Source organism: Ursus arctos, unplaced genomic scaffold (genome assembly GCF_023065955.2).
Source record: "Ursus arctos isolate Adak ecotype North America unplaced genomic scaffold, UrsArc2.0 scaffold_32, whole genome shotgun sequence".
Classification (NCBI taxonomy): Eukaryota; Metazoa; Chordata; class Mammalia; order Carnivora; family Ursidae; genus Ursus; species Ursus arctos.
This window is the reverse complement of record NW_026623008.1, coordinates 1,141,352-1,165,421: the sequence shown is the minus strand read 5'-3', so window position 1 is coordinate 1,165,421 and position 24,070 is coordinate 1,141,352. Positions and strand designations below refer to the sequence as shown.

The 24,070-nt window shown below is 60.8% G+C and overlaps 1 protein-coding gene across 3 annotated transcripts in view; it reads right to left on the bottom strand.

Moving 5' to 3' along the window:
• Window positions 1-1,061: 1,061 nt before the first annotated feature.
• The window catches only part of SKI (SKI proto-oncogene), a 68,317-nt gene continuing 45,308 nt past the window's right edge, over window positions 1,062-24,070 (bottom strand). The window contains exons 2-7 of one of the 3 annotated variants that reach the window (XM_026520042.3): window positions 7,844-7,966; window positions 7,646-7,761; window positions 6,726-6,994; window positions 6,331-6,632; window positions 5,069-5,299; window positions 1,062-4,257 (exon numbers count right to left, since the gene is read on the bottom strand). In XM_026520042.3, coding sequence (XP_026375827.1) covers window positions 4,069-4,257; window positions 5,069-5,299; window positions 6,331-6,632; window positions 6,726-6,994; window positions 7,646-7,761; window positions 7,844-7,966 — 1,230 coding nt within the window. In that variant the 3' untranslated portion in view covers window positions 1,062-4,068. The remainder of the gene's footprint in view (window positions 4,258-5,068; window positions 5,300-6,330; window positions 6,633-6,725; window positions 6,995-7,645; window positions 7,762-7,843; window positions 7,967-24,070) is intronic. The other 2 variants (XM_026520044.3, XM_026520043.3) reach the window with 2 other exon arrangements.

The following is a 24,070-nucleotide window of genomic DNA, read 5'->3' as shown; positions in this document are numbered from 1 at the left end:
TGAGCCCACAGCCCGGGGTCCAGCCCTGCCCGGGAAGAGTGCACTCCGATTCTGGCCGACGGTCCCATAGCTCCGTGGGAGACCACCCCCAAGAGGAGCGGGGAGCCAGGCCCGAGTGACACCCAGGTGACGGAGGGGGTGGGCTCCACTCTCAGGGGCTGAGTCCCACTGTGGTTAAGTTTGTCATCCATGCGTCTGGGCCCAGGACCCCAGGCAGGGCCCCAGGACCTGATAAGCAGCAGGAGGGGACAGAGGTGGGGGCTGCGGCTTGGGGCCCAGCTCCTAAGCCGTCTGCCTCCTCTCCTCGCCTGACCCAACCCAGCTTCTCTGTTGTGCCCCAGGTGGCACCCCACAAGGGGCTGGGGTCTGGGCCTCGGGGAGCCCGTGAGTGACAGGCAGAGGCGAGGGTGGGCATGGAGGCTCTTCCTCCTGGTCCTGCTGTTCACGCTCCACGCCTGACCTGGGCAGGAGCCTGGCCCCCAGGCAGAGTGGGCTTTTCCAGGCTGCCTGGGTGGGGCTGTCTGTACCCCAGCCGACCCCGCACCCCTCCCCGGGGGCTCCTGAGACTGCTGGGACTGTGTGTGCAGCTGGGGCTGGGCACTGGGTCTTCCCACCGCCCGATTCTCCAAATGACCTTCACGTGACCTTGGAGGAACTGCAGCGGAGCTGGGAAGTGGGACACAGGCAGCTAGGAGAGGTGGCAGCCGGGTGCCCCAGTGCCTGGCAACGCGGAGTCCCCACGCGCTCCCTCAGGACGGCACGCTGGGGCCCAGGGCTCCCACGCCTCCTGAGGGGAGCTGGCCGTCTACTCTGGGGGGCAGCTCTCTGGGCCCCCGGGAAAGGTCCCCTCCAGCTGATCTCCATGGGCCACAGCCGGGTGGGACCTAGACAGACGGCACCCCAGGTGGGGTGCTGCCCACTCTAGCCCCACGTCACTCAGGGTCGATGGAAACCAAAGGTCCCCACAGTCTGACAGGCAGACACCCGTCCCCTCCCTGGGCTCAGGCCCAGATGGCGACCAGGGATGGGGGTGGGGGGACCAAGCATGGCTGTCCTAGGCGTACTCTCAAAGTCCTTTATTGTACAATGTCATCTGTTTGGGGGAGGGGCGCCAAAGGACTAACGGGTACACAGCGAAGTAGATAAATATGCCAAGCTTTTTCTTTTTTCTTTTTAAATCAGGCATTTATAAACAAGAAAGCATACATTAATTACATAAAAATAGTTTTCGATAGTAGAGTAAGTCATGTCGTCATTAGCAGCAGCAAAGGCGGGAACGCGGACAGCGATGCCTCCGGGCGGATATAAAGGTAGAGGGGGGAGGGTGTGTGTGTGTGTGCGTGCGTGTGTGTGTCTGTGTGTTTTCCTTAATTGAAAAAAAATGTCGCTTGTGACTCCTGACTTAGAGCAAGAACAAGACGGCCTCTTGAGCCTGGTGGACGCGTTGGGTGGGCAGGGGTGCGGTGGGTGGGCAGGAGCGGGGAGGACGGGGGGCGGGGGGGAGGGTGCCGCGGGGGCTGGCGGAGGGTCCATCCCCTCAGGCAGGTGAGCTGTTCTTCCTCAGTTAAAAACAACCCAGAAAACAAGACAATTACCAGGTAAGAAAAGTTTCTGAAAAAGGAACCACCGTACACGCGTGGGATACGACAGTGTCAGGGAACAGTATTTACAGGGGCTGTTTACACGGGGCTAGTTCGGCACGGAAAGCAGGGTATTACGTGAGTTAGCTGCTCCAAGTATGAATGTTATTGCTGTTGTTTTTCCCTTCGTTAAAAATCCTCTTTCAGCGTAGAAATAATAAGTAATTAAACTGAATACACAATCATCTGAGTAATGGATATTACACACAGGGAGAGTCAACAGCCGACGAGAAAGTTCCTCTCCTCCCTTCCGCAGAGACGGCACTGCAGCTGCACGAACCAAAGCCAGGTCTCGGGCCCCTTGGCCTCGGCCCCCCGAGGATGGAAGCGGCCAGGACAAGCCGAAGCCCCCTGGCTTCACCCAGGGAGCTGCCCAGGAGGGCTGGAGCTGCTGGTGACTGGGGCGCTGGGGACGGCGGGTCCCTGCCACCCCAGCTCTGGCCGCAGGCCCCTCGGGCGGAGGCGGGGGAGGGGAGCCCAGGTGGCCGCAGAGGGTCCGGCTCCTCCCGACCTTCTGGGACAAAGCTGGCGAGTGGAGGCGTGGACCCAGCGGTCGAGACAGTGACCAGAGGTGGGCAGGGCGAGGGGAGGTGGGGCCCCTGCACAGAACTTAGAGAAGCTCACCGCCCTCTGGAGCCCAAAACCGAAAAGTGACCGGGTGGCCCCAGGAGACGGATCCCAGGGGCCCTCTGCCCTCCCACAACTTTCGCATTGGCCACAGGGCATGGCACAGCCACCCAGAAGCACAGGGGTACACTTAAAGCTCTGCTCCGACGAAACCATTTAGTTTCCCTTGAAGAAGTGACTGAGAAAACACAACTCTGGAAAAACAAGGCTGAGTGTTGTGTAGCACGACCGGCCCTCCAGGACGCGGTAATAATGCCCATCGATGGGGACACATACGGCAGAGTTAACATTCCATGCATACAGATTTCATAACTGCAAAACAAAAACAAAAGCAAAAAAAAAAAACCAAACGAACGCTGCATATCTATGGTGTCCCTTTTGCATTGCACTGTAGGGGGTCCAGCAGCACCTGCGCCCCTCCCCCCAGTAAACCACGGGCGAGAACCCTGCAGATGACATGGTCACCAAGCCTCTGCTGGTTGCGGCGGCGGGCGGCGCCTGTCCCTGGGCCAGCGGTCTCCACTTCCGTCTGTGCTCACAGCTGCCTCGGCGTTAGAACAGGGTCAAGCGAAGAATTCTGGTAAGATCTTTCTCATGTACATAAATACCGTAATCTCAGGATGGGTAGCCGCCTCTCGTCTACTGGGAAATCATTTTTCAAGCTTGGGCATAAAAAACCTTATACAATTTGCATGAACAGTTGAGAGTAAACGAGATTATTTGGAATAAATGCAAGTAACTTATTCTGATAGTGGCAGATTCAGTCGCTACTGAAGACGGGTATCTCGGGGGTAGACAGACGAGTCGGGGTTCGCTGTACAGGATGCTGGAAGGCACAGAACTACCCCCCGAAGTTCAGTTTTTGCATTTTCGTTTTGTGATTCCCTTGTTCAACCAAGCACCAGAGGGGGTTTCTAAACACTCGAGCACTTAGGATGTGGACTGCTCTATGAATGGATTTGCAATATCTGAAAAGTAAAAACCTCAGTTAACCAGGGAGTAAAAAGAGAAGGGAAGGTTCTTGACAAAGTGCAGTTCTAAATATACGTTTAAATGAACAAACAAAAAGAAAAAAAAAAGTGAAGTAATGCTGTTTTGTTCCAACGCTGCGGCCTCAGTCCTGATGCGACAGGAGCGGACTGGGGAGGGCGGCGGCGGCAGAGCGGGCCAGCGCTGTCCCCCGGGGCCACCCGGCAGGCAGGCGGAGGCGGCGACCCACCTCACGGCGTCCTCCCTGCTCTTCCCGGGCGGCAGCACAGGACGCCTGGGTCCTCGTCGCTGAAAAAATAGACTCTGGAGAAAACCCTCCCTGTCCTTGCGCGGCCCTGGACGAGCTGCGATGGCTTCGAGGGGCGGGGTGGCTGCACCCCAGCTCCCTCAGCAGGTCCTCGGATGGCGTCACGTGTTGGTGGGGCTTTTAAAAGTTAGTCATTAAAAAACCTGTTGATTTTTCTGAGTATCAAGTCTTCTTATTGGTTTTAAATAGCTTATAACAAAAATGTAAATGTTAGAACGTTCCAGCAAGCAGAGGGCCGCGGCAGGCGCGGAGCCTGGGCTCCGGCTGCAGCTGGGAACCCGGCTTGCGCACTTGAACTTGGCCAGTAGAAAATTTTGCAGTGGATTCCAAAAGTATGTGGTTCCAAACACTCGCTTGGTTATAGGCACAGTAAGATGTTGTGCTATGTGGACGTGGGGGCGGGCCTGTTGGCGCACAGAGCCCCCTGAGCCCCCGGCTGGCGTGGGCCGCCCGCCCGCCCGCTCCCTGCGGCATCCGCACCGCGGCGGCAGACAGTGGGGTCCGCTAGGGCTCCAGCTCGGCCGTGCTCTCGCTGCCCGCGGCCTCGGGCCGGGGCCGCGGCCACAGCTGCTCCTGCAGCTCCTTCACCACCTTCTCCAGGTGCTCCCGGGCCTCGCGCTCCCGCAGCAGGTCGGCGCGCAGCTGCTCGCGGTCTGCTTCTGCGTGCTGCAGCTTCACCTGCAGGTCCTCAATCTGCAAGGGACGCCGGGCGTTAGCGGCACCCGCTCCCCGCCCGAACGCCACCCCATTCTGGCCTGCCCGCCTGCCCACGCTGGAGACGCATGCCTGCGAGGGAAGCAGCAACCGGGGCCTGGGAGAGCCCCTGGGACAGCAGTACGACCCGAGTCCAGACACGGCACGCAGAGTCCCGGACCGGTGGGAACTACCCAAACCCCAAGGGCGGTGGCCTGGGGTACCCTCTTGACCTCCTGAGGCCCCAGTTTCCCTCAAAGCACCAGCACGGCCAGGAGGAGGGGCTGCGGTTATCTGCCCCCTTGTCCCAGGACTCTGGCTGGGCAGCATGGCCAATCACGATGTGCTGAGACTTTCGTAAGTGCATGCGGTGGGCAGGCTGCAGCCCCGGCCCCAGGACAGGAGAGCCTGGGGCTACCTGGGGGCTCCTCTGAAGCCCCGGGGCTGGCTGAGGGCTGGCTCCTCAAGCAAAACCAAGGGAGCGCTCGGCCAGGAGGGACACAGCCGCACAGAACTCCCGCATGGTGGCCCTGACTGGCTAGAGGACAGCCTCCCAGAAGGACAGGAGAGTGTCCCGTGCTCAATTCAGCCTGCTGGGTCCCCACGGTCCCCCCAAGCTTGCGGTGGACCCAGAGAGGTGCGAAATGACCCGGAGATGCCAACACAGCACCTGCCACTTCCCGCACAGACCTAGGACCCGCCACACATTTGAGTCCGGAGGCGGTGCTCCGTGGCCTCCCTGACGGGCCCGGCACTGGGCCGCACAGGCCTCCATTTCCCACCCTGCCCTCCACGAAGCGCCCGCCTGTACCTGGGCCGAGTACTTGGCGCGCAAGCGGCCGGCCTCGCAGCCCTTGTCACACACCCGCACCTGGCGCGCCTGCTCCAGCTCCCGCTTCAGGCGCAGACGGGACTCGTTGGCCTCTCTCATCTTCTTCTCGTTCTCGGCCCGGAGGCGCTCGATCTCCTTCCGCAGGTTGCGCTTGGCCTCTGTGGCTTCCCGCAGCTTCTCCTTCTTGGCCACACGCAGAAACTCCAGCTCCTGGGAGGGCAGGCAGCACACTCACCAGGCCGGGGTCACCATCCGGCCCATGCTCCCTTCCAGGGCGTCAGGGGGCAAGTCACCCCGCTGCCCGGGCCCCTGCCCACCCGCCCGCCACTCCCAAGGCACCTCCACACAGGGCTGCCCCCCAGCCCGCACATGCTACCTGCCTTCCTGGACACCCCAACCCGTTCCCACAGGGTCCCACGGCCCAGCGCTGTCCGGACTACAGTCTGAGGCGGCGGCTGCAGCGCTCAAGCTTCAGCTGGGCTTGGAGAGCCCACGGGACGTCGTCGAGGCAGGGCGCTGGCTCAGGCCCGCAGGCCGCCCTCCTCAGCACCTCCGCCGTCCTCAGCCACGGCGCCCCCACCCCAGACACGCTCGCGAGTGTGCACGTGTCAAATCACACCTCCACCCGGAACCAGGGAGAGGGCGTTCTAAGCAAGGGCTTGACACAGACTTCGGGGAGACAACTGAAATCGTGGGGCTCCCGGGAAGGCACAGCTATGCTGTGCTAGGAGCCCGCATGCGAAGCCGCCGGCCGCAGAGGTGTGACCTCAGCCGACACCACCGAGCGGGCCTCGGCAAGGCCGCGGAGCCCCAGGGTGACGGCCCCGCCCTCCCCGGTGCTGTGAACTCTGGGCCACCCCCACCTGTGAGGAAAAGTGGTGTGGAGGACACTCCACAGCCTGAGGACCTGGGGAGTGGCCCTGCAGTCTGCCCCCTACTGAGGTGGGAGGCGGATGCAGGCGGGGCCCAGACACCTTCAGGCCTCTAGCCCCCTCTTCAAAAGGAAGCAGTCACCTCTGTGGAATGAGCTAGAAGCTCATGTGCACGCACACTCCTGCAGAGAAACCTGCTGGTTCCACCTCCGACAGCCCCGAGGGGGAAAAGGGACCCTCAGAGCCGCCTCCTGCACACACCAAGGACCCACTCTGGCACTCAGCGTGCAACCGTCCGGGCTGTCCCCCGAGGGACAGGCCAGCCCCGTGAGGGGCAGTGCGAGCCGGGGGGCGGCGCGGCGGCCTCACCTGGTGGAGGCTGCGCTTGGCCTGCAGGGCGGCACTCAGCTTCTCCTCCTGCTTCACGCGCATCTTCACCACCTCGTGCAGGAACTTCTCTTTGGCTTCCTTGGTGTCCAGGCCGCCCTCCAGGGCCTGCCGCAGGTGCTCCAACTCTGCCTCCAGGCCGCCGCTCGCCGTGTCGGCAGGGGCCGCAGCCTCAGGGGCGGTGGGCGCAGCGGGCGGGGCGTGCACGCCCGGGGAGCTCAGGTCCTTGGCGGAGCTGGATGAGGTAAGGGACGGGGAGGAGAGCGAGGACAGGGAGGAGGTGACTGCGGAAACACAGACGGAGGCGGACGTTACCAGGGCGCCCCGTGTGCAGCCGTGCGGCACCGCGCCCTGGGCAGCCGAAGACCCCGACTCACACGTACATTCTTCCCTGCTCTCCACTTCCACCTCGGCCTCCGAGTCCTTGTCATCCTCTGGGGCGGCCGCAGGGGCCGGCGTCTCCGGGGCTCCGGGGGTGTCCACGGTCAGCTTCCGCTTCCGTGGCTGGAGGCAGGTGGCCAGAGGCTCGGGGGCCCGGGAGACAACGGTGGCACATGGCGAGCTGCTCACAACCTTCTGCTGGGCCGGCGGTGCCAGGGCCACGTTGGGGGCCACACCCGTCTCGAAGCTCTTGTAGGAGTAAAAGCTGCAGGGCACGGGGGCCGTTGGGGCCACAGGTGTCTGCCCCCCCACCCCGAGTCCTCCCCTCCCACCGTGAAAGCTCCTCGCGGGACCTGCTCCCTGGCAGGTGTGAAGGAGGAGATGCAAGGCAGCAGCCCCAGGGAAGCTGGAGCACGGGGCACACAATGGAGGGCTCGGCAAGGAGGTTCCAGATGTGCCCACCCGGACGCTGTCAGAAGGGCCAGCGCTGTCGTGACTGCCTGCCGCCTGCCTCACTAACTGCTTCCACTGCCACGAGGCCCCATGTGGAGGCAGTGAGAGCAGGGTCGTGCGAATAGAGCGCCTCTGGGCCGGCACAGCTTGTGGGCAGGAACGAACACAGAATTCCGGGCCCGCAGACTCCAGGCACTTCAGCGTGCCCGCACCGAGCCCGTGTCGCTGTGCACTCAGGCCGCCAAAGGAGCACCCAGAGGACTCGGGGAAGCTCGTCCTGAGACACGCAGAGTGACAGCCTCTCCTGGATCGTGTCCCCTTTGAGAAAGACTCTAGGCAACTCCGTAAAAGAAAAGTCTCACCCAGCAGATGATTATGGACACCCAGGTGGCAGAATCCAAGCCCAGCCCCCACATTCCTACGCCTGGGTTGACCACCGGCTGCCAGCAGGGCAGGCACTCACCTGTCTCGAATCAGGGCCGGGAGGTGCGGGGAGAGCTCTTTGTCACTCGTAGACACCGCGGGGGACCAGGGTCGGAAAGCGGAGAGGCGCTGGCGAGGGTGAACGCAGCCAAGGCTCTGCAGGAAGAAGAGGCACTGGGTTTGAGAGGCGAGCACGGAGCCCCACTGCGGCCGCCTTCCCCCCTGCCCCCCGCACAACCTTGCTGGAGGAGCTGGCCAGGGTCCGCAGCCAGCCAGACTGTTTGTCCTTCTCAGAAGACGTGGGGAGTTGGGAGGGGGCGTCATCTGTTTTCCGGATGGAGGCCGGGGGCTCGGAGGAGACCTGTGAGAGACACAAGAGTTGTCACTGGCGACTCCAGTGGCACGTGCGCTCTGGGCAGGGTCTCCCAGCCAGCAGACTCAAACGTGCACAAGACCTGTACGGTGACGCGCAGACCCCGACCCCAGGGCGGGACAAGCCAGTGCCCCGGGGCACTCCGTGGGGCTGCCACGCCGGGACGTCACCCCACAGCTGCAGAAGGCCCAGGCCGAGCTCCGGGCAGGGACTCCAGGGGACGGCCCCCGCCACTGCCCTGTCTGTGCACTGCGGACTTGCTGCCGAAATGGCCAAGGGGACCTGCGGACTCCGGCCTCCCCGCCGTGGTCATGCCAGGACGGGAAAGGGGCGGCCCAGCGGGCAGGCTCATTGGCCAAGTGTGGGGCCCTCCATCGGGGGGTTCACCCAGGTCCCCAGAGTTCCGGGTTTCACCAAGGAGAACTGACAACTTGCTCTCGGCCAGAGAGGCCTTCTGGCAAGACCCCAGGAGAAAGGCTTTCTCCAAAAAAGAGACGACCCTTCACACCAAGTGCACGGAACCACATGACAAAGGCCACGCTCGTGTTCCCCTCGCGCCTTGCTGCTGGAGAATGTTCACGAAGCTGCCCCCAGCCTCCCAGGGCCCCAAGCTGTGTCTGTGAGACACTGTGGCCAGAGGGGCCTGCAGAACCGGCATCAGGAGAACAAACTCCTCCAGCCCGATGGCGCAGGTCCCGAGGGAGACGGGGTCTCTTCCGGAGAAAACGGAACCGTCTGTGGAAGAGGGACAGTGCCCCCCCCCCCTGAGGGCAGGTGTGCTGGGGGCCACACACAGGCCACACGCAATCACCCACATACGGCCAGGGGCCGAGAGGACGATGCCCCGTCACTGCCCTGGCCTGCTCTCATGAGGGAACAGATGTGGGGAGTGCTCTGGGAAGCCTTGGAGGGGAGACCACTAACGGGGGTAGGGAAGAAAGGCTCCTCCCACCTCTGGGAACACTTGGAGAAAATACTGTGTCACGGACATGGCCCCTTGAGGGGAAACGGGCTTCCCAGGAAGGGGGAAGAGGGCAGGGAGGCAAGTGGTCAACGCAGGTGACCCACTTACCAGGGCTGTCATCACAAAATTTCAGAGACACGGGACAGACCGGACCCTGGACAGAGGGCCCGACCAAGGCCAGCACACGTTCATATGTGCACGCGTGTTCACGGGGCCCCCACCCCACCTCGTGTCAGCCCCTCTCTGGGAACAAACATGCAGGGGCGAGGACGACTCTGGGACGTAGGCAGCCCTCAGGCCCCAGGGAGGAAATACGAGGACCTCAGACCCTGTGCAGGGACGCACTGGCCTTTGTCCTCACACAGAAACAGCTGCCCCAGGGCCCGGAGCCCCGCCGCGCCGCTCCGAGGTCCACGCCCAGCTCCGGGGAGGCACATCAGAGGGGAACCCACAGACGACTGTGGACGGTCTGCTCAGACATGAAACAATCATTCAGGAAAGAAAGACCGTTTGTTGGTGCTTTTTGGGGGAACGAGTCCCGGTGATGTCTGCCTGCGCGGCCTGGACGCCTCCTGCGGCCTGCGAGCGGGCGGCGGGGCGGGGGCGGTTACGCCAGCAAGGGTGGAGCTTCCTGTCTGAGCGGATCGGAAGCAGGGAGGAGAGGAAACAAGCTGAGTTCTCACCAAGAGAAAAGCCACAGGCCTGGCAGCGGCTCCTGCAGGTTCTGAAAAGCCGCAGGGAGACTCCTGGGGGGCACCGCACGACTCAGGCTGTAGGGCCGCCCCCCCACGCAGGGTGGCTGGCTAGCGGCGCCCCGCGCCCATGGGCCAGAGCCCCATCGTGTGGCAAGGGGTGAGGGGGGCAGGGGCAGACTCCCAGTCAGGGACCTGGCCTGCAAGCATGGAGCACTAAACCAAGCCCGTGAGCTCTGGAGAAAGGGCCTGGGCCTCCCCCACCCCACCCACCCCCAAGCTTGTCAACCCTAAAATGGGGACGTGTCTTCAGGGAGCTGGAGTAACTCCTCTGAGATTCCTGCAGCAGGAAAAACCCCATGAGCAGGACCTTCTATGAAAGTGAGAGCAGCAGGAAAGGGCCTCACCAGGACATGGACACGGGGCCCTGAGGGAGGGCTGCTGCTCCCTCTCACCCGAGAGCGATCTAAGGCCCTGGAAGGACGTGCTTCTCCAGGCCTGGAAGGCCAGTGTCCCTAGCAGGGCCCACTTGAGGCCCAGTGACAGCCCACGGCATCCCCATTCTGCAAGAGGTCAGCAAGCAGGTAACGACAGTCACTTCTGGTTTCTGACCCTTCTCAAGGCCTCCAAGCCAGGTCCTGGGGGCCCACAACCCTCAAGGAGGGAGCAGGCTTCTGGGCCTAGAACACAGCCGACGCAACAAGGCCGGGGTGGCGGCCGGGCCTCCTGCGCCCGCCCCGAGCCTCGGGCTGCAAGCCCACCGACGCTCACCCACGGGCTCTAGGCAGAGGGAGCGCCGCCCCGCACAAAGGCAGCGGCATGGGCCACTCTGCGCACGGCACAGCGCGGGACACGCACGGCCTCGGGACACCCCTGCCTGCCGGGCAGCAGCCGCTCCGCAGAGAAGCGGGCCGCACATGTCCACCATCGCCACCCTGCGCGAGGAGCCTGGATACCCATCAGCAGACGAAGGGGCAGAGAAGATGCGGTGTAAACACACAACGGACGACTACTCAGCCGCCAGGAAGAATGAAACCCTGCCGTTTGCAACGACGTGGATGGAACCAGAGAGTGTTAGATGCAGTGAAATAAGTCAGAGGAAGACGATTACCCTAGGAGTTCACGCACACGTGGAATATGAGAAACAAAACAGAGGATCATAGAGGAAGGGAAGGAAAAATAAAACCAGACAATATCAGAGGGGGAGACACCCCAAGAGACTCTTAACTCTAGGAACACACTGAGGGTAGCTGGAAGGGAGGGGGCGGGGGATGGGGTGGCTGGTGACGGGCATTAAGGAGGGCATGTGATGCGATGAGCACGGGGTGTTGTTCGCAACTGAGGAGTCACTGACCACTACCTCTGAAACTAAAATACGCTATACGTGAATTAACTGAATTTAAATTTAAAAAAAAATTGTGGTTCATCCAGGAGCTGAAGGCAGGTGGGAATGGGAAGCTACTGTTTAATGGGTATAGAGTTTCAGTTACGAGATGAAAACAATGGACGGATGGAAGTGAAGGCTGCACAAATCTGTGAACGCACTTAATGCTACTGAACTGTATACTTAAAACGCTTAAAATGGTAACTTTCATGTTGTCTACATTCACAATTTTTAAAAATAAAGGATGTTTTAAAAAAAAGAAAAAACAGGAGCTGGCTGAAGACCGTGCGGGCGCCCACCCAGGGCTCTCCAGCAGCCGTGTGTGTTCCCCACAAAGGAGGAGAGGACACCTCACGATGGGGTTTTGCGCACGCTGCCCAGAGGCCTCTGTAGGTTTGCAAGGATTTGGGGGTATGACTCAGGAGTGACTTCACTATGTGACCTTTCTGTTGAGCTGGGCCACGGGGGTCCATCAGGTCCGAGGCTACATCAGATACAAGTGGAGTGGGGTCAGAGTGGCTGCTGGGGCCACAGTCAACCTAAGAGCAGCGCAGGAAGAGCAGGGTAGACAAGAGGGTCAGCAGCCACCAGGAGCCGGGGCGGCTTCTGGCATAAGCCCCAGGGCCTCGTGTTCACAAAGGCCGTTATTTCATTCCGTGCCTGAGCCCCAAACGCACAGAGCGATGGCCTAAGCCAAGGCCCAGAAGCAGGGCAGGGAGGAAGGAGGGCTCTGGGCTCCAAGACCAGCAGCTTACCTTGGATTTCTGAGTCCCCTCCCCCACACTCTGCTGAGAACCCCACATTCCAGCAGCAGGACAGCAGGCTGGGTGTGGGGCCCTGACCTGGCATCTGGGAATCCCTAGATGCAATGGACTCCTGGGAGAGATGGCACTGGTAGTACCCCGTTTTCTTGGGGGAATGAGCTTATCGCCACTCCGCCTGCTCAGACTGCCCTGGGATGAACCCAGGAGAGGCGCCCAGGGCCTGTCCTGCCACCTCTCATGCACGGCTCCCTGTGCCCCACCCGGACATCTTCAAAGAGGAAGAAAAACCAGACATGGGGAAAAGACGTTCCAGATGCTGGGTGATGGCACTGGCTGGAGGCCCGAGCACACACCCTGACTTCTGCGTGGAGGTACCCGGTTCTGGGGTGACACCGGCGGTGAAGAGGGCAGCTCCCATCCAACTACCAGGCAGAGTCAGAGGCCAGCTGGACACACAGCCGCGCACCGCGAGCCCGGACAGCCCAGAGGAAGGACACCCAGCAGCCCCAGCAACGAGGACAGAACGGAGAGCACAAGTCCAGGAGAGCGAGGCCAGGCCAGTCTACGCCGTCCACCAGCACCTCATGAGCACAGACGTGCCAGGCACCGTATGAACACGGAGCCAGCGTTGACGGGGCTGTGTCCTGCAGCCATGCTGTATCCAACACCGAGCTCACACGGAAGGGACGGGCGCCACCCTGAGCGGCTGACCCCTGGGAGGAAGAGGTCACTTAAGTCGATGGGAATAAAGTCACCTTCCCCACCCAGGTCCACGGACCCCAGACTTCATCCATGTGCACTTGGGGGACATGTGGGCCTTAGGCTGAGGATCTGAACGTGACGGCCCGAAACTCTGCCTGTCATTAGAACTGGGGCTACAGAGGCTTACAGACCGGAAGCGGTGACCCTGGTCTGCCCGTGGGTCACCAGCTTCGCCAGAGGAGCCAGCGTCCCAAAGCAAACCAGCAGCTTCAGCACAGCTCCGGCTTCCCGAGCTGAGGTGTCGCCTGGGCGCCCCCACCCTTCTCTGAGACGTCCCCCACTAGGTCCTTCTCTCCCGTGCCCTGTCTGGACACCCTTGGCACATGGCGCCAGGCCAGCATCAGGCCTCACCACCACGAAGCGCACACTCAGAGCTCAGTTGTGCAGGCTGCTCACAGCCACAAAGGTCACGAGCACCCGGGAGCGCACGTACAACCGGGCACAGTGAGTAGCAGCCCTCCCCACCCCCAGAGCAGATGGGAACTGCGTTGGTTTTGTTTTCTTACTACACTAAGGTGCTCCACCCACTCCGGCCCCGTGGACTAAGGCCAGGGACACATGCTGCCCCAGGCACCACACAGCGGGGCTGATATCAACTGCCACCGAGGTCCCCTGTGGCCCAACAGTGCTGGGCACCGCAGCTGGAGGAACAGGTGAGCACGTCCACCCAGCAAGATGCCTGGGTGCTGACGGGGGAGTGCGGCCCGGGCAGAAGACCAGTGTCCTCACTGCAGCCCAGCACTGTGTGTACGTCCGAGGGCCCAGAGCTCCGGATCCCCATCGAAGGCTGGCAAAACTGAGGGGCATCCCAACAGAGGAGCAGACTCCCGGGTTTCTGAACCTGCGGCAGCTAGGCCAGGGCTGGGGACCAGGGAGGGGCTCAGCAGCAGCAATCTGCCTCCCCCAGCAGCACCAGCCCCAGGTGAGGGTCAGACACAGCCCCTGGGGCGAGAAAGCCTCTCCAGGGTGTGCGCTCAAGAAGCAACAGCCAGGTCTAGGCAGGCCCCCAGGCCGGGGACAGGAAGGCTGAACAGGTGGGTAGCACTGGCCACCCCAGCACAAGCTGATGAGGACAGAGTCACAGGCCTCAGCCACACGCCAGGGCAGAAAACATCAGGAAGATGTGCGGGTGGTCTGGGGCTGAATCCTGGTCAATTCCTCAGGGATCAGGATAATTTCGAAGCCACAGGTGGGACGAAGAGCAGAATCCCTACCCTCCCAGGACCCCCAAACTCACTGTGAGCCAGACCTTTGCAAAGGGTCCAAGGAGGACAAAGGACCCACGCCCCAGATCCAGGAGGGGCTCCCCAGGGCTCAGGAGCACGGGAATCCCTCAGACGTCAGGCAGATCCTGGGGCTATGCGGGGCCTTGGACTATACGCATCCTCCACGGGGACAGCCAAGGCAGTCAGGGCAGGGACAGTCACTCTGGGCAGTGTGCAGCTGCTGGGCTTAGCCTCGTGCTCTGCACACCGCTCATCCACCCGGCTGTTAACGCCTAATTACTAATTAATTACTAATGAGAACCCAAACAACACGTCCTAGACCAAAGCCCCTTTCCCTCTCACAGCCAACTTGGTGCTGACGGTCCCTGCTTTGAACCTTCCAGACACAGGAGTTTGAGTCAAACTTTACCGAGAGGGTTTGTACACCCAAAACCAGAACGAAACACTGCCAGACACCAGGCTCCACACCACCCAGCGACCCCGAGGGGTCCTAGCGCCGAGCAGGCAGCTTTAGCCACACCAGCGGAAGTCACGGTCATCAAGCTCGGGAATGAGCGCAGATGCAGAGGCTGAGGGGCGTGGCATGAGGAGGAGGGGCTGGACTCCCCCACTTTGTCTTCACATCCTCTTCGTCTCAGGAGACTCAAGCAACTCCTACAAGAGCCGGGTCAGCGGCGTGCCTTGGTCCAAGAGAGCAGCTGGCTGGTGCTAGAGGAATCCCCCAGTCTATCACCCCACAGAGGAGGGCTGAGGGGCCCCCAGGAGCCCTGGAAGGCCGCAGTCATGTTCCCAGCGGTGTGTTTTGGTTGGGGGAGGCCACCTGGGCCCCAGACAGAGCAGCAGCACCTAAACCCGGGTTCTGAGGCCCAGCCTCAAAGGTGGAGCATCCCGGTTCCAAGCCAGCCAGCGGTGCTGGTCCTGGGGCGGGCCCCAGACCTGTGAGCACCCTCCCACGAAGACCCATGGCACCGGTGGGCAGGACTCTGCAGGGAGGTGGCAGAGGGTCCCCAGAAAGGGGATGGGGTCCCCGAACAAGGCCTAGACACCAAGGAGGCTGCAGCCAGATGGTGGAAAAGGCAGCTTGGAGGTCAGCGGGGACTCCCCTTCTTGCTTTCTTATTTATCAGCAAATAAAGGGCCCCCTTCAGTGGGTGGGTCTAGAGAAGATCAGAACGAGCATAAGTCCATTCCTGAGACCCTGGTGCCTGCCCTCGGGCAGCCTGACCCTGAGACTGACCGCCCAGACCTTGAACAGTCTCACTGGTAATGAGGCACAGCGTGGGAGTCCAATGACAGAGCACTGGCAAAGTGGCTGCCAGGCCAACAGACGTCCCACACCTCTGCCCAGGCCACTGCCATGGCCACCTCAGAGACGCCATGTCCCGGCCCAGGAGTGAAAGCGATACCTAACCCAACCAGGGCACATGGAGGAAGGCTGGAGCAAGGCCGCCACCACTTTCCGCACCAGAGCAACTCAGCAAGGCGCTGCGGAACACGGCCCGCACCGCGAGTTGTCGGCTTGACAAAAGGATAGCACTCGGCGTCAGCCCCCGCAAAACCGAGCGTCTGCACAAAGCCAGGGTGTGCTGCAGGGCCCCAGCCGGCAGCACAGTCGTCTCCAGCTGAGATGCCCGTCAGCCCCTCCACGGAGCCGGCCTCCCTCCTGGACGAGCAAACAGCACAGAGCAGGGCCGGGACAAGCTCCCAGGGTTGAACCTGAGGGGCCACGTTCCAACTTCACGAGTGTGCGAAGGGACCCCCTGCCCTGGGAAGTTCATAGCCAGCTGGGTGGATGCGCTCTCCTGCAGGACACACCTGCCCTGCACCCCCTATCCTGGGCCGCACGCCTCCACTCCCGCTCCTGCCAGCTCACGGCCTTCCAAGGGCCCGCTGTGCCCTCCGCCGGCCTCAGCCCCGACCTGCGAGCAGCCGCCCGTCGGCACAGCCCCGAAGCTCGCTCGTCGGCGCAGTAAGCCAGGCAGTCGAGGCGGTTCCGTGCCAGGAGCTGGGGAGAGCGTCCCATCAAACATCCGAAGCTGTTCTGATTCCAGGGGAAAGATTTCTGCAAAGTGGCAAGGCTGACATGAGGACACGGCACCTACGTGTCCTGCAGAGGCTGGGGTCTGGGAGTGAAGCCACTGGCCGCCTATGCGCACTAGCGACCTCCTCCAGGAGGCCGTGACGACAACCCCGCAGGGATGGCATCCCTGGGGACCAGCGCTGCCCATGTAGTGCGATCACCCACACAACCGAGTTCTTCAAATGGAAAGAACGGCCACTGTGAGGGCCACAGCCCGTGCTGACCCTCCCGAGGGCCACGATCCCAGGCAAACGTGGCCGAGTGTGGCCAGAGATCCTGCCGCCGGTCTGGCCCCTCTCTGAGCCCCTACCCTAGTGCTGCTCCCATCACTGGCTTGTTTCCTGCATGGCTGAGGAGTGGCTCCTTGAAGGGAGACGGCCCAAGCCTCGTGTGTGGTTCTCCCGTGTGCTCGCCATGCTTTCCAAGTGGGGGCCGCCCGGACCCCGAGAACCAGCATTCCCGCGGGGAGGAGGCCCCCTCAGGCCTGTCAAGGCGAAAAGTGCTTGTGGGCGCCTTCTCTACCAACAAGTGCTTCTTTCTCCCATCACAGAGAAAACTCGAACACTCGGTGTCTGCGGGGTTGGGGCCATGGGCGCCCGCGGGTTTCCTGCGGAACCACGGACGCTGCCGCCACCCCGGCCTCCCCGACAGCCCACACTGCCAAGAGGATGGCGAAGCACAAGGAGCAAAAGGTAAAGGAGCAAAGTGGGAACTCATCAAAGTCAAGACCTTCCTGTGCTTCAAAGGATGCCACCAAGAACGTGGAAACAACGTGCGGACCGGACGTCTGCTCAGGGACCAGACCCGAGGAGGCCGCCCCCCCAACAGCAGGGAAACACACGTCAAAACCACAGTGAGAGACCGCTTCACACCCACCAGGGTGGCTGTCATCAGACAGACCAAGAATCCCACAACCGCGAGGTAAGGTGCCACCGTGGGAGGGAGGGGCTGGAGGGCGCGCCGCGGTCCGGGAAGGGAGGCCGCTCCTCAGGCCAGACCTGGGAGGACCGAGAAGAGCGACCCAAACACCTGTACATTATCCCCTGAACAACACAGGGGTGGGGCCACTTGATCCCCACGCAGTGGGCTCCCCAGTGACTAAGAGCCACTGCTGACCAGAGGCCACACCAGTCACACAGGCAGTCGATCGACACACGTGCTCCATGTCCTGTGTGTTACGTACACCGTATTCTCACAATAAAGCGACAGAAAACAACGTGTTACGAAGAAAATCAAAAGGAAGAGAAAATGCATTTGCAGGACTGTGCTCGTCCCTACGGTAGTTTGCACGGTCCGTCCACGAGACAAACTGCCCCTCAGTACCCACACCAACGTTGTCTCGTACAGACGACAGAAACACGGGGGATGTGGCCCATGTCACTAACACCGATGTCAAAAACGAAAAGATGGTGTGAAAAATAAATTCGCACATATTTACAGGTATAACAGTTCACGGTGCTGACAGTGAAACAGTGATAGGACGGCTTCTGGTAGGCTCGCCTACCCGCTCATGCAGGAACCGTTACAAAGCCGTTCCGGCACACGGGATTACAGTCACGGTCACGACACGGTAGTGGAGACGCTCTTACGTGTTTTTAAAACCACTGACCTGTGATGATAGGCCCATACCCACTTCCTCCAGTTTCTCCAATTATGAGAGGCTAATTATGCCATAATTATTTGAAAGCAAAGTTATAAAATCAGGACAGCGAGCTGCCCGAGCAGTCCACAGCTGTCTCCGGCAGGACGCTGGCGGGTACCTGAGCCACCAAGCGGCCTGTCTCGGTGGGACACGCGGACTAGTGGGTTCTTTAGCGCCACCACCAAATACCATGGGGCTCCCTCGGAGAGTCAGGTTTCACACACAAAACCCTTAAGGAAAGGAGCATCCCTGTCAAAGGTTAGGGAATGTTGCGGTCTGGCCCCATCCTGGACCACAAGATGCCCTGGTCTAAGCTGCGGGGTGAGTGGTGGCAAGGACTCCATGATGGGCGGGGCCTGGCCTGGCACAGACCCCGGCCTGCTCCCGCTGAGCCAGAACTTGGCGCCAAGACCCCGGCCAGCAGCGTGGGGGTGGGGGGACCGAGCCACCAGGAGTGCAGACAGCCCTCGGAAAGGGAGGAGAGTGTGAAAAGCCGCTGGCTCGGGGGAGACGCAGGGACACGGGCTCCTAGAAGCCACTCCGTGCCAGGCAAGGGACAGGCATCCTATGTCAGCTCTGGGCGAGGCCTCAGTGCCCAGCTGGGCAGCCAGGGCAATTCCAGGATGACGACGTGGCCCTGGCCAAGGCTGGCGGGGGGTGGCTGTATGCAAACACAGGGGCTCAGGGCAGGAGGGCATCCCTTGGTTCCTGAAGCCCGCCTGGCCCCCACCTCCCAAAGTCCTGTGATCCGGTGTCTTGGGCGGTGGGCAACAGTTAGCTGGCGTCAGGTCAGAGATGGGGGCAGACGGTGCTACCTGAGACCAGCACCTCACACAGTGTCGGGCCTGGGCAAACGTGCCCGTGCCCCCTGCACCAACCTGAGATCCCTACTCTCAAGCCATCGGGTCAACATCCAGGCCCCTCCCCTCTCCCACCAGTACCCATGCTCGGACACTCCGTCGTCTGTCCCCTGACCCTGGGTTCCTGAAGACCCAGATCCCTGGGCCTGGCACCTGGGGGCAGCATGTTTGGCAGAACCCACTCTGGCATCATCTATGGCCCCACCACTGTCTTATGAACCACTCAGAAGACAAAGCAGCCTCCACCCCCCCCCCCAACCTCAGGGACTCTCCACAGTGAGAACCAGCCTGTGCCCCTCAGACTGAGGCCTAGGAAAGGCAAGTGGGAGGAGTTCTCACAAATCAGCAACATTGTGTCTGAGCACAAGTGAGCACTTTTAACAGGTAGAGATGTCATAAGAAAACCACATCTAGGGTCTGAATACATGCATCTATTTCCTAACTTAGAGACTAAATTAAAAAGCAATTCTTTCTCATGGTTTGGCAGATTTTAACAGAGTTCAACCACTAAGTGATACGTCCAGGTTAGAAAGTCGTTGCAGGTTTAGAACTGGGGCAGGCAGGACCCAGCATTTAGGTTGCCCACGGGTTCCAGGTGACCCAGAACCCCCGGTCACATCAACCTCACGAAGAGTGCCAAGGCCCGGGGGCGTGGACCCCTGGGTTTCACCCTCCAGAGCAAAGATGGCAGGCTTAAGACTGGGACTCTGGAGAGCACACAGGGAAGGGTCAGGGGCCGTGCTGGGGGTGTGGGGGTCTCTCTGTGACACTCGAAAAGAGGGCCCAACAGTCTAAGTGTTCACGTTCTAACTTCACTCTCATTTAGTGGGTTGGCAGAAAATAGCCAAGACCACAAATTAAGAGATGAAAACTTTTCATGGAAACATCAGGCCTTCGAAGCAGCCCACCCCACGATGCTGTCAGGCCACGATCCCTTGAAGAACAGGTCGGGGTGGGGGTCGCCCTGCCATGTCTGCTTCTTAGCCCCACGGTGTCAAGAGCGCAGGCATCCTCCTCCACAACCGCTCCAAACATCAGAGAAGATGGTCCAATATCCCCTGACGGGAGCTGAGCTCAGGAGGAAAAGCCCAAGTGTCTGGGATCAAAGATGAGGAAAACCATGTCACGTGTCAGCCATGCTGACCCAAGGACCCCCGAGTCCCCAGCCCTGGGGATGCAGGGACCCTGTAACCACGGACCTACACGGCTGGAAGCTGTGAGGAGCAGAGTCTAGGGGCTGCGCCATGCACACACCCCCAGGCCCTGCATGCAGGCAGCAGGCCAGGCCCCAGGGCCTCATCCAACAGGGCAACGGGTAGAAATGCTAAAACAGACCGAGCTCAAAATGAGTAAACACACACAGAAAAAAATGTGAGAAAAGAGTAAGACATCAAAAAAGATCACGCAGATTGGAAAAAAAGCAGAACTTTCCAGAATAAAAATAGTTCTCAAGGAAATTATTCAAACGCAGTGCAGAGGAAAACGAGATGAACACGTGAGAGAGGGTAACAGACATGAAAGAGGAGAGGAGGAATTCCAGAAGGAGAGAGCAGGGAGACAGTGGCCAAGAACCGTCTGGATTTGGTGAGAGGCAAGCCCTCAGGTTTCAGAGGTGAGGAAGAGGAGGGACCAGAATGGCAGCTTGACCTTTCAGGTTCAAGGTCAACACCACCTTGCCACCACCGACAAGTTCAAGAGTGCACCGTTTCTTGGGCCACGAAGCCTCACTGTCAGTGTCTGATGCAGCAAATCCCCCGGCCACGGGGCCCACAACAGAAGCTGGGTCCTGAAAACATCTGGAACAGATGTCCTGCACACACTGTCACTGTCCAGGGCAGGCAGCAGGGGCTTCCTCCTCCGACCCTAAGATGGGGGTCTGCACGACCTTGAGTACAAGGATGCAGGACCGTGTGGGCGAGCGTAGCCCTCTCTGACCAGACCTGCGTGCTCCAGGACAAGGCACAAATGGCTTGAACAGGGCCGCCCTCCCCGCCACGGGGCATGCTGGGCCCCGGCAACAACAGGCAGGAGCAGCTCCCAGGGCAAGGAGTCGAGCCACCCCCACCCCCGGTGAGAGGCCCGGCAGGAAAGCACGAATGGCACCCTCTTCCCACCTACACTGGCAACCCAGCGCAGCCCGAGCAGGGGCGGGGCCGCCTGGTCCCCAGGGTCCTCTCTAACCGGGGGTTAGAGTCACGCTTTGTGACTGAGTCCGATGTCTCCTACAGGTCAACTCTAAATCCCCACCTCAGAGCCACCCTAAATCAGCCCAAGACCTGCACTACGGACCGTTCCTGAAGATTTCACAGTTCTAGAAACTGCACAGCTATTTTTATAAGTACCATTAATATTTTCCACGGGATAATTCATGTTTCATATTATGCTTAAATTAACCTATTTCTGATTATTGTGGTACAGAGGAAGCAGATTAAATTTGCAAGACAACGCCAAACCCCAAAATGAAGTGAAAATAGCAATTTTAAAGATTCACCTTGATCTTTTAAAAAAATTTAAGTAGGTCATCTTTTCTGTTACTTCCACTGTCAAGAGTAAGTCAAGTCTTCTCTAAGGACACTTACTTGCGGACTACTGGGTCTCATGCCCCCCTGCTCAAGAATAAGAGAGGCCAACGGTGCCCCAAAGCCAAGGCTCTAACACTCACGGCCCCTTCCCCAAGGAACCCCAGACCTTTGCCGATCCTGCCCCGCCTGGGGTTGGGTGCACCACTGGGCTTGGAGATCACCTACCAGCCTGTCTGTCAAAACACCAAGAACCCCCCGAAAGCAGAGGGTGGAAGCGGGAGGGTTGGGGTGGCCCAACACCCCCAGCCTTTCTGCAGACTCTGGGGGTGGGGGGCACATCTCTGATTCCTGTGGCCTGGCCACCCTCAGGAGGGGTGAGAGAGGCTAGACCCAAGACTGAGAATGGGTTTCGACGCAGACACTGGATGTCCATCCTGACCCCATCCCATGGACTCGCCACCAGCCCTCCAGATACCAAGGCTTCCCATGCCCCTGCAAAACCTCACTTTTGGCATCAGAAAATGTGTGGGAGGTCCCCAAAGGGACAAGGTGGGGTGGAACTGAATCTCTCCCTTCCTCGACGGTCCCTGGAAAGTAACTGTTAAAAGCACTAAAACAACAAAACAGAACTCCAAGAACAATGGAGCTGTTTTGAAAATCGACGGTACTCTTGTGTTTTGGAGAAGTGGGGAGCAGGAGGGTCCTTCCCTCGTGGCCCAGCTGTCACGTCTTGCCTCTCACCCTGGCCAGAGATGACAAACGTGCCCTCTGTCCGGCCTCAGGGCCAACGCTGCACAGAGGAGTGCAGGCCACAGCGCGGGACGCTGTAGTTCCCCTCTGGACAGCTGGCTGGCCAAGAACTGGACGGTAGGCCCTCGCCCCATGAAGGCCCCTCTGGAAGGATGGCCACCCCTCCTCCCCCACAAGCCTCCACACAAAGAACTGGCGAGACTCGGGGGCCCTAACAGACCGGGCCCAGGAAAGGCGCAGCTCTTGGGAGGGAGGGCTGCTGGCAGCACAACTGGCAGCTGACCAGGAACATTCCTGCAGACGCCCCGGCTGACTGCGATACCTGGCCACGCTGGGTCAGGCTCTCCCTCTGGTGTGCAAGCAAGAGCCTTCAGTTTCTGCTCATCTCACGCAGCCAGAAACACATGGAACTCGGAGAGAGGCACCAGGCAGCGGCCACCTGCTTCCCGCCTCCTGACCCCCACCAGCCCCTCCTCCACCCAGGGCCCACATGGTTGGCCCCTGCTCTTGCCTCCCACACCTGCTGTCAGGATGTGCATGGGCTCCTGTGGTGGCCTCCTCACTACCTCTGAGCTGTCTCCATCGCCTCCTGCGTGGACAGCGCCCGCCCGCAGGTCCCGCTGATCCTCTGACCTTCGCCCTGACTAGGATGGGGACCCCCAGGCAGCCCTCAGCTGCTCTCCTTAAACCTACGGGGTCCCTCCCACATGCCCCATCACCTGACCCTGTGCTCTGAAAAAGGACAAGGACTGGAGCACGTGTCTCCCATGTGCGTGCATGTGCGTGTCGCGTGTGCTGCTGTGTGACGGGTCATCTGTCAGACGTGGAAGGCCTCAGAGAAAAGGCACCGGGCGAGGGGTACTTTGGAAGTCAATATGGGGTGACGCACTCTGAAACGAGGGGAGCCTGTCAGCTCTGCCCCAACCCCAGGGGCCTAGGGAGCCTTTCGCAGAGCGAAATGTCAGAAGAAACATCTTTCAACCACAGATCTAGTCGGGCTGGGAGGGGCGGGGTCACTGGTGGCCCTGGGAGAAGAGACCTCCCCTACCCCCCACAGAACATCAACCCCGATGCTGGCTGAGGGGTGGACCCAGATGCCACTGAAGCCTCAGACCCAGCCAACGCGCAATTCAAGGAGAAGCCACACCGCAGGCCTCTGGGACCCGGGGGCCTCCTGGTTCTGGCTGCCTTCCAGCGAAAGGCCTTCTCACTCCTTGAAACTCTGAATCTGACGCCAGCCACAGGTCTGGGACACAGGTGCACGCCCCAGAGCCTTGGCCAGGAGCAGAGGAGAGGTGTTTAATCTCAGAGGAAGGAACCAGAAGGTAGACAGGACCACGAGAGGTGGCCAAGCACTGTCGCGTGGCCCTACCTCAGTTTCCCACCCCAGAGGACACCGACCCCACACAAGTGTTGTGTCCCCGGCCACACACCTCTCTGGGTGCTATCTCACCCCATCACCCATTCCTGCAGGAGGAGCAGCTGGGACCAGAGAGCTAGCAAGCCCAAGCCTGCCAAGCCTCCTTGCAAAGAAAGCCTCCCATCCGCTCAGCCCCTCTTCCCACGCACAAAGGCTCCAAGGCTCAGCGCCCTCGATGAATTATGCATAACAGCTCAATTATGACAGAGCCGCAGGAGGGCCGGCGTGGGGGCCCAGGAGTGGGGGGAGGAGGAGGAGCCTGGCGGCTGGCATCCCGGAGGAGGTGGCGGAGGTGCCCCCAGTGCAGCAGGGCAGCCAGCATCTACATGCGTGCACAACACAGGTGCACAGGGCTGCCTGGTGTCTGGGAGGGCTCGAAGGACCGAGAGCTCCAAACTCCGGGACCCAGATCCTGGCTGGCTACCACTTGAGTCCCGAGGGCCCTGCTGTGACCCCAACTCCATCAAAGAAGAGCCACTGCCAGCCCCCGCAATGGTGGGAAAGGCTGCCCGGGGGTAGCTGGAAGACACACGGGGCGCCACAGGCCCCAGCTCCACGCCGCACACTCTGAGCACCCCGGGGGATGCACAAGGGCAACGGTGGCCTCCGGGTACCCCGACCGGACCTGCATTTCAGTGCTGAGCTCACAGGCACGCCACCCTGCAAAACCAAGAGTGGGGGCTTCAAGAAAGGAAGCGGGAGAGAGGGATGAGTGCCTCTGTTCTGAAACAACCCCCCAGCCGGCCCCCCGAGGAGGCGGCCCGCAGCCCACACACACGCAGCGGAGATGCTATGGAGGGAAGGTGGGCTCAGGCCCCTCGTTCTGACACCGGCCGCCATGGGGAGCAGACCCAGCGATCTACCTCAAAGTGGGGCCCACGGGCACAGAGCCTGACCTGCGCACACCAGGAGATTTCCATGTCGCCCGGGCCAGGGAACTTCTGCGAAGGACCAACACTTTCCAGTCTTCGATATCAAAACAAAAACATCCCCAAGTGGCGTCCACGCGCAAGAGAGCACGCAGTCG